This window comes from Halichondria panicea, chromosome 7 (genome assembly GCF_963675165.1).
Source record: "Halichondria panicea chromosome 7, odHalPani1.1, whole genome shotgun sequence".
In the NCBI taxonomy this organism is placed as follows: Eukaryota; Metazoa; Porifera; class Demospongiae; order Suberitida; family Halichondriidae; genus Halichondria; species Halichondria panicea.
This window is the reverse complement of record NC_087383.1, coordinates 4,281,000-4,293,791: the sequence shown is the minus strand read 5'-3', so window position 1 is coordinate 4,293,791 and position 12,792 is coordinate 4,281,000. Positions and strand designations below refer to the sequence as shown.

General features: G+C 39.6%; 4 protein-coding genes across 4 annotated transcripts; 1 reads left to right on the top strand and 3 right to left on the bottom strand.

Annotated features, from left to right (window-relative positions):
• Positions 1–535: 535 nt before the first annotated feature.
• On the bottom strand, positions 536–1,543 carry LOC135338012 (uncharacterized). The gene has a single exon (XM_064534018.1). It carries the CDS (start codon positions 1,541–1,543, stop codon positions 566–568), a length of 978 nt encoding a protein of 325 aa, XP_064390088.1. The 3' UTR covers positions 536–565.
• A 129-nt stretch (positions 1,544–1,672) lies between these two features.
• Positions 1,673–7,602, top strand: LOC135338011 (metallophosphoesterase 1-like). The gene is made up of 6 exons (XM_064534016.1): positions 1,673–2,159; positions 2,361–2,520; positions 3,495–3,613; positions 6,035–6,104; positions 6,221–6,602; positions 7,379–7,602. Exons 1-6 carry the CDS (start codon positions 1,819–1,821, stop codon positions 7,504–7,506), a joined length of 1,200 nt encoding a protein of 399 aa, XP_064390086.1. The 5' UTR covers positions 1,673–1,818; the 3' UTR covers positions 7,507–7,602.
• A 227-nt stretch (positions 7,603–7,829) lies between these two features.
• LOC135338007 (uncharacterized FAD-linked oxidoreductase YvdP-like) lies at positions 7,830–9,495 on the bottom strand. Its single transcript, XM_064534012.1, has one exon. The coding sequence runs from the start codon at positions 9,421–9,423 to the stop codon at positions 7,945–7,947; it is 1,479 nt and encodes a 492-aa protein (XP_064390082.1). The 5' UTR covers positions 9,424–9,495; the 3' UTR covers positions 7,830–7,944.
• A 549-nt stretch (positions 9,496–10,044) lies between these two features.
• LOC135339084 (uncharacterized) lies at positions 10,045–12,639 on the bottom strand. Its single transcript, XM_064535206.1, has 6 exons — positions 12,257–12,639; positions 11,908–12,128; positions 11,627–11,757; positions 10,555–10,625; positions 10,378–10,485; positions 10,045–10,319 (listed from the first exon to the last, which is right to left on the bottom strand). The coding sequence occupies exons 1-6, from the start codon at positions 12,599–12,601 to the stop codon at positions 10,194–10,196; spliced, it is 1,002 nt and encodes a 333-aa protein (XP_064391276.1). The 5' UTR covers positions 12,602–12,639; the 3' UTR covers positions 10,045–10,193.
• Between the last annotated feature and the right edge of the window lie 153 nt (positions 12,640–12,792).

Below are 12,792 nucleotides of genomic sequence, written 5' to 3'. Positions count from 1 at the left end.
AAGAGAGCTGCAAGGCTCTGCTGATGCAGCCATTATTTTTAGACTTGAACTTTTGGCATCCATCATTTCTAACAACAATCATTCAATTACCTACTCTTTGAGTTTGCATGCAGCAATGCAAAATGTTCATCATGATAATTATAACGTGTGTATAAAAGCTATTAGTAGCTTTATTTTACCTATAATATCTTTGGTATCTCCATCGAGGCATGAGCACCCGTGGTGCTTTCATTAGTATTTTGATTCTAGATTTTTAATCTGGTCTGTGGCTTTAGTTTAGTTTTTCCTCGCACGTAGGGTTGATCGTCAGTTGCATGCCCTCTCTCTTTATATACACCCTTGATTGTACTTTGTACTTTTTGTTTTATACACGTGTACCTTATTATGTTTTGTACTCCCTTAAATATTGTTAATAGAAAAACACGGGCGCGAGAATAAAATAGAAAGCATGCACTGTACTAAGAATGTTCAACTCATGCAAGGCCTTATTGACTTTCTATTTACTCGATCCCCCTATAGCTAGAATGTTATTGCATATTGATACACAAAATCCATAGGCTGTATACTATTGACGGCTAGCCAAAGTCATAACATACACAGGTTTATCATTTTCCCACACCACACTGTGATTGTATTGGTTCTTTACCACTCTTCTGGGCACCTCATATGAACAACTGGTAACTTCGTTGCTTTCGACCAACGTGGAAATTGTGCGACCAACGTACTCTCGGTTGTTGCGAGCAGTGTACACTAGGAACACAGGCTCCTCATTTGCATCTCTCCAATCAATTTTGGGTGGGCACACCATTTCAACTGGACCCATGTGTCCACCTTCAATCCCCCCCTTCAAAATGTGCCATATTATTGTCAATTGGGCACAGGATTTCAAAGTTAAAACCCATCGACCATAGTCGAAGTTTCTTGACATAATTGGCTCAGGTGCTCTCACATAATTAAGGTGCCACTCGTCTCTGATTCGACCACAAACTGGCCCAGAACATCGATCTCCCTGTAGCAAAAATGACGGCTTCCCACTATTCCAATAAAGTGTTCGAAGGCAGACTGATGCTTGGTCTCTTTTCCATGCAAACTTATAGTTCTCCGTTGCTTGCTCTGTTTTGAACTTTATGTCGTGGTGGACTAAATTGATAAGTGTGAAGCCTACAGTGTCAATGTTTTTCTCGGTAGTGTACACGCAGATCACTCCAACTTTTCTTGGCCCAGGTCCATGAGCTGTCGGATTGTAGTACATCGTAGAGCTTAAAGCTAATACTACTGAGTCAGCCAGCACACCACATTCGACTTCGTTCCTTATCATGTGCCATGTCTCATCAAGTTGAGTATATAGTCTGAATATCATCCACTTACCAAAGTTTACTTGCACCAAGTCATTTTCTAGCGGAAAAGCTTCAACAGAAGGTTGGTCTTTAACTGAAGTGGGGTCTGTTGTGCTAGGGTATCGAAAAGGTTCTGTGTCAAAATCACTGCTTTGGCTGCTAGAGTCAGAGTCTTCATTAGAAGATGGTGATGTTTCAGCACTCATGTTGTTTTAACAGCTATATATAAATATAGAGCACTAGCTTACTATTTTTAGCAACAGCAGGTGCTAGGCTTATAGGCACACCCACCAACCAGGTAGATCACTACAACACTGATGTCTACTAGTCTGTTGATATCTGATGTCTGCTGTCTGCGTTGTTATTTTGATGATGGTAAAGATCATTATTGAAACAAGTTACATCTAGATCTACAAAATTGAGCTTCTTGGATGATGACCCAGCATTCGAGAGAAGATCTACACTAAAAGCCACTTTAACTATGCACAGACTACTCTCAAGGTTGTACTACTCAAGCTCAAAGGGTCAGAAAGTCCTCACATCAACTATCCTCATTCTCTTGTCTTGCCTCATCTTCTGGTGTCTTGTTGGTGAGGTCTTTGTCTTCATGCAGAGCTCTGGAGGATGGAGATGGCCTACACCTTTATATCTTGATAAAGTCCAGTCTCCAGATATGATTACTACCATGCCACAAATAAGAACTTATTATCAGGATGGAAGCACACACCATTACGCGTTGAGTTCTTATAAGAGGCTGTCCGCTAATGGCTACTTTAAAATCATGTTCATCTCTGATCCACATATCATGTGCTCACACAATAAGTAAGTTAATGTGAGAGAGTAGAAGATGCAATTCTGCTTGCATGCATAATTATATGGTTAATGTGTGGACATGTCTCTGATGTGGTAGACTCACTAAAATTATCTATAGTGATATTCATATAGATCGGCTAGATCTAGCTGAGGTTGACTATTTTAACGTAACGTTTATCCTCTGTTTCTGCCCCCCCCCCCCCACCCCAGAGAGGAGTTGTGGTTGGCTCGCTGGGATGCTGATACCTACCTGAAGAAGTCTTTCTCTCGTCTACACTCTAGTCTCAAGCCAGACCTACTTGTCTTCCTTGGGGACACCTTCTCCAATGGGTTTGAAGCTACTGACCAACAATGGGACGATTACCTCCAGGTACAAAAACTTCTTGTTGTGTACGTACATATCACAAAGTCACAAATTAATGTATGTACAGCGCATGTATGTAGCTAAAGTCTATTTGTGTTGAGTTCAACCCCGGAAGTTATGTGGTCAATTATGGCTTCATTTATACTTTATGTGGTGGACAAGTATGCCTGGGACTTTTATATGTACATGTAAAATGTAAACTTTTAGCTGGTTGGAGCGTACCAGCTCTACAACATAGAAACACTTTTTAACAAGGAGGTATATGAAACTTTTGAAGTATGACAAAGTTATGACAACTTTATGAAGGTCAAATGGTCAAACTCAACACAAATGAGTTTTACACAGCATTGTGCAAGACGATTTCATCACCAACGACAAGAGGATTTTATACATACGTAGGTCACCAATTGTTGGTTTTTTATTAAGCATAATGCAAGGATACACTAAAGTCTATTTGTTGAGATTTATCTTCATAAAGTTGTCATAACTTGTCATACTTTACTGAAATTCAAATGAGAGCTCTCATCTACCTGTTGTATGGTTGGGATGTCTGAGCTTGGTTTTGTACTTGGGGCTTCCAACTGCTATTTGCGAAGACAACCCAGCTGTACGACCATCGTAGAGGTACATGAGAGTCTCTTCTGACTAGCCTTTTAGACCAACGCAATGGATGGCATAAGCCACATCTACAGCTTCACGGAACTCAGTAAGTATATTACTTCTTAGTAAACGGACTAGTTTACGATATAATGTACTAAGGCTTTACAGTCGTAGTACAATACCCATGATAATTCGAAACGTATGCGCTATCACTCTTGCAATAGGTACCAGGTTTTTTTTGGACCTAGCGTTCAAATTAGAGAAAAGTCGGGTCGGGAACAAGTAATGCAGTATGTAAAGCCTGTAAAATTATAGTAACTGTAACTAAGTCTTTCATGGCGTCAGTTAGCACAATCATGCACCCACTCACACTATCACAGTGCCTTGAAGATATCTACCCGATATTCAGTTCCTCTGAGAAGGACCAGTTCATTGTTGCCATGGGAGACAACGACCTCGGAGGGGAGGGCCGTGACTTGATGACTCAAACTGTGTACAGGTAGATTTATACTCAGAACACAGTAATTATAACCTTCTCTTTGCTCATGTACATGTACCGTATATGCTCGATCAGAGGCTGCCCTTGTATAAAGGCCGCACTCAAATAGTAGCCTCCCTTGCTAGCAAAATGAAACATTTAGTAGCCGCTCTCAAATAATAGCTTCAATGAACTTTGACTCTAGTATTTCTGCACGTGGCAGCAAAAAAAAGAGTAATACTAGAGCACTAAAGTGCAAACCCTCGGCTGGTGACATGATTATAAAGAAACCAGAAATATAATGCAGTGCATATAGTGATGTTGTTATCATGTATGACTTGCACAGCAACTACGGAGCAATAAAACTAAACCAGACTGGAGGCATGCTGAAACATTTGAGAACAGGTAGTGGTTCTATAGTATAGATATATGCACTGTGGATTAGGATCACAGCAAAGAAGCCTGGAGTCTCAGAGAAGTATGGCTCCAGGTCCTGCATGGAGTAGGATCCCAGTCAGCTAAAGCAGCAGGAGCTATAATTTCTACTTTAGTGACCCTGTTCCATTGTTCCTGGTATATACAACTTTCTACTTTAGTGACCCTGTTCCATCGTTCTTGGTAAAGGATCACTTCAGTTATAAGTAACGCATGCCCACGCGCGCCTCGGGTAACTAGCAGCTAGCTACATGTGCATATAGCCTAGGTACATGTAGCAGCTTTACTTTCTCATGGCAGAGTTCAAGCAGACTTTTAATGACAAACTAAATTGTTGAATTTGCTGGAACTAATAAACGCCGCTCTTGAACAGTGGCCTCTCTCGAATTGTAGCCTCCTTTTCCAGTAAAATGGTAGCCGCAGCTCCTGATCAAGCATATACGGTATGTACGGTGGTCTTGTGTGTTACTATAGTAGTTGACATTCGTATACCCAGGAGTGCACTCCTGGTATAGCGGTTATTTTCGAGGATAGAGGTCCAAATGACTACACCCCTAAACATTTTCGAAGCACTAAATTGTCGAGAATTGAGGTCAATCCTCGAAAACCTCGAAAATGCAGTGCCTCGAAAGCTATATGGTGTTGATGCTTGATACTTGATAGTTCGCATTTGCTAATTCGTATATACATTGTAGTTTGTGACATTTAAACTTTGCAAATAATGGATTTGAAATGCCACTTATAAAGCTGTTTCTCTGGCCAGAGTCAGCTATCGTGTTATTGATGGTGAGTGATTGACCCACTTACGTGTTGCAGACACATGCACGTTACTGCGGTCTGATGCTAGCTGGTAATGTTGTATAATTATAGTATCATATAATATACCGTACATGTATGTATAGCGCCAAATTCTAAGAACTTAAAGTGAACAATGATTCCAAAATTTCGTAGCTTAATTTTCAAGGCATTTGGTCATCTCTGAAAACCGCGAAAATGTTGTACTATACAGTTGGAGGCCATTTAGGGTTATTGTTGCAATTTTGATGCTGTAGAGTTATATCAAGTTGGCAATGCCTACATCGCTGCTAGCTGGCATCAATTGCAGAAACACCATTCCTACGACTTAAGATTTAAGCTGAGAGCTTTTGCAGCAGCCAAGAATAGCATAATAACTGAAGCTGCTGTGCAAGATTTTGAAGTAGACATAACAATAAATGCCCATTTCGAATAAGCGCCCATCTCGTTTAAATGCCCCTCTACAGATGTTACTAGGAAATAAACGCCCGGGTGTTTAATCGAGTAAATACAGTAAGTGAGTCAATAACATAACGATTCATTTAGTTATATAGTTCAGAGAAACAGATTTATGAATGGAATTTTTAACGAAGTAAGAATTCACCATTGCAAAGTTTAAAGGTCACGAACTGCAAACTAGCAAGTACAGACAGGGTTTCATCTAGGATTAAAACTTTGAGTGCCCATAAGCACCCTAAAAATTGTTTCACCGTGCTCATATTTGTTGACCACACCCCCTATTACACGCATCACATGATAGTTACATATTGCACATCATAGCCAGTACTAATGTGATGATGTCATTATTTTTTACAACATTTTGAGGGGAATCTACTCACCCGGATACCATATACTGCTGCGATTTTACAGCATGGATATAGCCTCCACACATATAGGCGTAGGTAGGGGAGGAGGTGCTTGAGTACCCCCTGCCTGACTATGGAAGCTGAGCATTTTGTGGAGGAAGGTTTACCCCTGCCCCCCCCCCCTACTAGATGAAATCCTGACATACTATGAAGTATCACTATTAAGTGCGAGTGTCAGCTATTAGTAACACGTAGCCATGAGCACAAACATACATGTAGCGCAGCAGATGTAATAAGTCTATAATTGCCAAGGGTACTTGATTTTGTGTACCTGAGTACTTTAAAGTATTGCGGATCTGCATAATTATTAACAATTATGATATTTATTTATTTATTTTGCGTACAGGAGATACCAGAAAACATTCGGGAATCTGAACAAGATTTTTGACATTACCGATGGCATCAGAATTATAAAGGCATGTAAATTAATACGAATGACACTCCATGCTAAACCCGGTAATCATAAATATTATTATAGGCAGGAGAATATGTACCTTGCAACTAAATGATAATGTGCATAATGGTTGTTTAGATTACAACAACATGCTTCCTGCGACCACCCTCAACCAGAGCAGAAGTTGATTGCAGAGATAATCTTGTTCAATTCCTGGATACATCCTCACAGCATCCCCTTAAAACTTCCACTTCCAGTAACCACCTCACCATTTTAGTAACACACGTCCCGCTGAACAAACTGTCCAAGTCGATTCAATTCAGTTATAATGGCCGCTCTGTTGACATAAGAACTAAAATTCTCCTCACCCTAAGACCGGGAGTGGTAGTCAGTGGTCATATACATCACGAGGAATACACTCAACATAGACTGGAGGAGTGGATGGTCAGCGAGATTACCGTGCCGACGTGCAGTTATCGAATGGGAGAACTGAGCATGGGAGTAGGGACAGCTGTCATCAGTAAGTCTGTGTGGCTGCATGTGTGGATACTTTGACTTATCAAACCCTCCCTAAAACGTTCAAGCCTATAGTATTAAATTATCACTATGGATTTTTGTCCAGTTTGGCACCCCATGCATGCATATAGGTTTGCGCAGCCTTACATGTCATGAACATGCAACATGTACAGCTATAATATTGTTCATATATTATTTTTCCAATTGACATTTATTGGTTGCAATTGTAATTATGGTGTAATAATGCTCTATAGCTAGACTATAGACTGTGCTCCCAGCCATCTACCGTACTACATTCTTGTACATGCAGCCATGTAAATGATGTAACAGATTTGGAGGTGTCCGTGAGCCATATACTAAATCAGTGCCTTTGGGCTTCTAAATCCCATAGATACCTCCAAAACAGTGTCTAACTATTATAGACTATAATTATAGAGACTGTCATCTACCGTACACTGTACTCATTCTTGCAATGTATAGTCATGTGAATGACGTTGTAACGAATTGACGTACGGCTTTCTTCACTTTCCTGCTTCCCTAGTTTCCACGCTTTTTGGTACTTCCCCTGGCCAATCCTAGCACTTAATGTTTATATATCTGGTTTGGGGCAGTCAGCATTGACCACTGACAAGTGCATGGATGGACTAGCAAGGTGGCCGTTTTTCAGGGCGAGTTTTTTTATCTATAGTTAGCTAGCAATCTGTGTCAAACGAAACGGCTGTTATATTGAAGTGATTGTATAGTGAAGAGTTCACAATTTATATGATCAACCCTTTGCAGGTGAAGGTGGAAACATGGCGTACAAGGTGAACTGGTTACCTGCGAGATATCCTTTCTTGTTTGGATATATTGTGTTAGGAGCAAGTTTATTTCTTCTTTGTGTGTGTCTGACATTTCGGCGATGTTAATCATTTCACTCTCATTTAGAACCTATATTTGTCACTGCGTCTCATGCAAACAATTTATTTTCAATTTATACCAACAAAGAAATTTGAGGATCAGTGTCTTTACGACTACATGTATAGATATATCTTTGTTGATGCATTAAAAATGTGGGATCCTAGAATGCTTTCAGAATGCAAGTGTGCATGGGTAGGGTATGCGTTTTGAACTGATTTAGAATTATATCATTATTTAACTGAGGGAAATAATAATAGATACATGACAATAAATTGTAGATCTATCCATGTAGTACATAATTATAGAGAGAAAATTGTACCTCATAAAAAAATTAAGAGAGTCCACTAAAACATTCCTGGGTCTAAGATTTTCATTGTGATTAAACAATTACCATGCAACAGCTATACACGTAAATTTTATTATAACATCTACTCATAACTAGCTACTTATGAGTACTTCGGCTCAAGAATTGTGGGTTCGTAAGTTGAGCCGATCTCCTGCTTAAAATGCAGTGGTCCACCGTTGTCAACAGGATTCCACTCTCTCTTGAGATCGCACAAACGAGCATAGTTGTCACCATAGTACTCTTCTTGCCAATTGCCTAGAAAAAGATCTATGTAGTTAACATAGGACCCCTTGGTGTAACCCCCTGCAGCCAACACAGAATGCACTTCAGTAGCAAAATTGAAAACTGTTCCCCAGTCAGATTTGTTTCTAAACTGGCCATAAGTATAGCAGTTGTATTGAGCCTGTCGATGGGGGTAAGCAGAAAAAGAAGATGTTTTTGTTGCTATCTGTCCACCTACATGAACAAACTCGATAATCCCAAGTGGATTGTTGGGTAGGTCCAATTCAATCAATATATCTGCCAATTGAGGTGGGAAATCGTCCAAGAAAGACCCCTTCATGTACACCGGTTTTCCTTCGAAATGAACATATCCATGACGAAGAGCGTATTCCTCTGAAAGCACTTTGTACTTATCATAGTGTTTTATATCCAGATACTTGGTATCCACAATCTTTCGAAGTTGTTTTAAAAGTGGAAATTGCTCCATTTCGTCGTTGGAGTACACTGCATCCACAACCAACTGATTATAACCCGGCAACTTGTGTATCAACATGTCAATATTTAATCCATCCGGTATCATATGAACACAGTCTGCAATCAACTTGAGAGCTTGCTCGGACTGTTGTGAGTTATGAAAACTGAAAGAGCTCCAAGTGAAACTTGGCGGGGCTGTGTGAGTTTTAAACTCAACATCAAAAAGGACACCAAAGTTACCACCTCCACCACCGCAAAGTCCCCAGAATAGATCGCTGTTTTCTTTCGGACTTGCTTTCACAACATTCTCTCCATCAGCAGTGATCATGGTCATACTAAGAGCATTATCCGAAGCAAGACCAAATCTTCGTGACAACAAACCATAGCCGCCTCCCAAGACATACCCACCTATTCCTACTGTAGGGCAACAACCACCCACAACAAGAACATCGTTATCCATTTGATTGTACACATCTCTCCAGGAAGCACCCCCTTGAACTTTAACAGAGTTGTCTGACCATTTTATGGCTTTTAGTTTATTCAAGGACAAAACGAAACCACGACTGTCGATTGTCGAATATCCAGAAAAGCAATGCCCTCCCGATCGAACGGCTAGTGGCACCTTGTAGAAGTTAGCAGACTTCAAGCACTTTTGAACTTCATCCACAGAGTTTGGTAAAGCTACAAAGGCAGGGTGCTCCTGAGCAAATGCTGGATTGTACATTCTTGTCTTGGAGTTGTACTCCTCACTTCCAGGAGTAATAGAGATGTCACTTAGCTCTTGTAGGCATTTGGAAACATTATCACATCCATATAAACGAGCTCTATGCAAACAACCAAGTAAAAATCGCCCTGGAACAATCCAATTCCGTTGATTCAACATCTTGATTTAAAAGCAATATCATGTACATGTAGTCTAGATCTTATCAGGAGCCCTTAAAGGGGGCTTATTTATGGGCTCTTGATCTTATCTACATCCTTTGTGGTGCTGCGCGCGCCACATGACTGTGGTATTGTGTGGTTAGTGCTTCAGATTGCATGGCCGGCTATAATTATAGCTGTTACCATGACATTGTTCTTTGTGTATTTTCTGTGGCCTGCATGCATGGAATCAAGACTATATACCGTATAGCGGGTAATTTTTGGGGGACAAAATATTCGTGGTTCAGCAATATTGAGACATTTCGTGGGTAATATTTTCGTGGTAGCTGCTTGCACTCCAGGTAAAGGTAGGTAAGGTCGTTTCATTTGTGGGTAAAATATTCGTGGTCAGACCTCCTAACCACGAAAACCGCAAATATTTTGCCCCACGAAAATTACCCGCTATATACGGTATAACATAGTAATTTATAAAGCGGAAGAGTCAACGGATTTCAACCAAGCAGCGAAATTTTCAACTGCAAAAATGCATGATCAATAATAGTCCGCTAAAAAATACCTACTACCCTCTTATGCAAAATAGCAAATTCGCAAAATTATACATGATTGTATATAGACCCTCGAGAATTACCCCTATAATTATACATGTACAATTATGTACATTGTATACGGTGACACATGTATATAAAAATGCGTGGTATAGATACACGTGTATAGGAAGTTAACTAATAGCTATAATATAATTATGATGACAAATATAATTCTTTTGAGGGTTTAGTGATGAGTTGACAGTTCTGGACAGCTGCAACTGTAGTTTATATCCTCTTCAATGTTGCAATCGTTATCCGTACATATATCACTACTCCAAGCTATTGACTCTCTACTGACTTGAGATAGTATCTGAAATGAAGCGTTTCTATATTCAAGATATCGGAGTCAAATCAGCATGCACACGTACTTGTTTAGGTTCTCTATCTTCTGCTTGATTATCAATATTGCACAGCTTTGTAGTATCAGAGATTGCACATGCGTTATCAATGGCCATTCCACAAATTTGGGAAAACGACTGCACAAGAAAAAGAAGATTAGTACAAATTGAATGCCGTACATTAATGTGTATGTTACAGTCTCTCACATCAATATAGGTTAGATTGAGCGCCATAACGTTTCTTATTTCTTCGTCAGAGTACACTAACACAAGAAAACCTGTGCATAAAATGAGAATATGTATCATTAGCAGGTATTATGATTACAGTGTTATAATTATTATTATAAATTATATTCAGTCTGCCAGGACTATAATTATAGACCCTGATAAATTATCCTTTCCATTATTCTATTCTGAAAAATGTGCCTATTATTCTCATAAAAAATCCATGATTATTCGACTATTCCAAAAAAAGTTGACATAATAATAAAATTAAAACGTAGACATAAATACAGCACACAACTGACACACTACATATAATTATATCACATGCATGGTTCTCAGTGTTGTCTTGCTGACTTAATTACATAATATTCACCTTACAGTCCATTTTTTGCCACGAGAACATCGTTATGCAAAACGTAATGTAATGATCTTTACCGAAAATGAACATTGATGCCTATTAATTTTTAGACACTAGTAGATCTACATGTACATGGGAAATACATGGGAAGTACATGGGAAAAGTGCCTCAGAGCAGGCCGGAATACTATGGGACTTAGTATACCTGCAAATTTATTTAGTACATGTATATACCTAGTATTCCGTTGTCAAGTAATTGTATTGTAGTCAAGCAGTTTGCACATGCGCACTAGTATCTAAATGAGTTAGACACTGTTTTATCGGTGTCCATGTGATTTAGAAGCCATCAGCCACTTGTATAGTACCCTCGGGATACTAAATCAGTGCCTTTAGGCTTCTAAATCCCACAGACACCTCCAAAATCGTGTCTAACTATTATTTAGACACCTATTATGATAAGATTATTCCGAGCATAATTTATCAGGGCCTATAGCCAGGACATTATTCTAGGTCAAGATCATTTTGGAACAATCTATACAATATTTGTCCTATAGAGGGTACTTAATGCTGTTGTGTTTTAAATCATGCTTAATATTATTGTTACATGAAGATCTAACTGAACCATCAACTTGTCTATACACCTTGACCCTCGGTTACATGCACATATATGCCCATGCGTGCATGCATGCGCACTTACCAATTGTCCTGCCCCATGCTCCACGAAGACGGACACATATTATTTTATCATCAATTTCAAATGTTGATCCATGTTGCTGAGTCTGCTTGGTCAGCTCAATTAAGTGGGGAACATATTTCTCGTCAACATTTCTGCCGAGTAAAATAGAAAACTTTGTATGCGTCTACTCTTGCATGCAGAGTCACATTCTTCTTAACGTGTATCACTGTTTGTATAATTATGTAGCACACAATAATTATAGTACCCATGCATGCATGCAGACAAAGGATTACAGGGTGTACCTTGGTATGTAGTCCTCATATTTGTTTGCCACAACCAAAGCCTTTGACAGTTTCACAACATCCCCAGCTGTTTCCGAATCAGAGATTGGCTGAGATTCATTGAGGAGCAAGTGTACCACAGTGCAATTAAGAAAGTGTTGAGCACTGTGCATCACTTTCATTACGACCTCTAGAGGCACGAAAATCTTGGCGTGGAGAAAGCGTGACATGTCCAGCATTGCCTGTATAATATTATGCATGCAATGAGAGGCTTTATGATAATGACTTCACATGCATGCAGTCTACACTGTTTGGTGAATGCAAAAACCAAGTAGAAGTGTTAAATAGCTGTTTCGAAGTGAAAAAATACCTCCAGTCTGTCTGCTCGAAGAATTTCAGGGTGAAACTTCATGTTTTGTTCTGGTTTCTTGTGGGATGCTGTAATTTTCAGCGATAATAGTCTGTCCTCTAGTAGAGATGACTGTGATTGTATGTTTGAGCTCCCTTGAACAATGTCCACTCCACTGTCTTTTCTGTATGTGGTGTCAACAAGCTCAGATAGCGCACCAGGGATTTCGAAGTATGGATTGCTTTTAAAAAGGGCCAGGTGTAATTCCGGGTGGTCTTTGACCCAGTCAAGGATGAATTCGTTTGTGAAGTCTTCATTTCTTCTTAACCATGAGTCAATTGTAGCTTGGTTTATAATTAAATTCATTTTGCTTCACCAAAAACCGTACTACACTTGCATGCATGTCGTCGTGTGTTTGAAAAATGCATGTTTTATTTAAAATCGCGCATGTCATGTGCGCACCAGCCATATTATGTGCGGCTATAAATCGAAGTGTAATCGATATACATACACGTGCATGCAGGTCATCAGTGAGGCCACCCACCAAAATGCGGCTA

Coding starts and splice junctions, on each gene's coding strand:
- LOC135338007 (XM_064534012.1), bottom strand. CDS start 9,423: ATGTTGAATCAACGGAATTGGATTGTTCCAGGGCGATTTTTACTTGGT.
- LOC135338011 (XM_064534016.1), top strand. CDS start 1,819: ATGCACAGACTACTCTCAAGGTTGTACTACTCAAGCTCAAAGGGTCAG. Junction 3,614..6,034: donor ATGACTCAAACTGTGTACAG/GTAGATTTATAC, acceptor TTTTGCGTACAG/GAGATACCAGAAAACATTCG. Junction 6,603..7,378: donor AGTAGGGACAGCTGTCATCA/GTAAGTCTGTGT, acceptor AACCCTTTGCAG/GTGAAGGTGGAAACATGGCG.
- LOC135338012 (XM_064534018.1), bottom strand. CDS start 1,543: ATGAGTGCTGAAACATCACCATCTTCTAATGAAGACTCTGACTCTAGC.
- LOC135339084 (XM_064535206.1), bottom strand. CDS start 12,601: ATGAATTTAATTATAAACCAAGCTACAATTGACTCATGGTTAAGAAGA. Junction 12,129..12,256: donor TTCGAGCAGACAGACTGGAG/GTATTTTTTCAC, acceptor AATATTATACAG/GCAATGCTGGACATGTCACG. Junction 10,626..11,626: donor AGCATGGGGCAGGACAATTG/GTAAGTGCGCAT, acceptor TTTTATGCACAG/GTTTTCTTGTGTTAGTGTAC.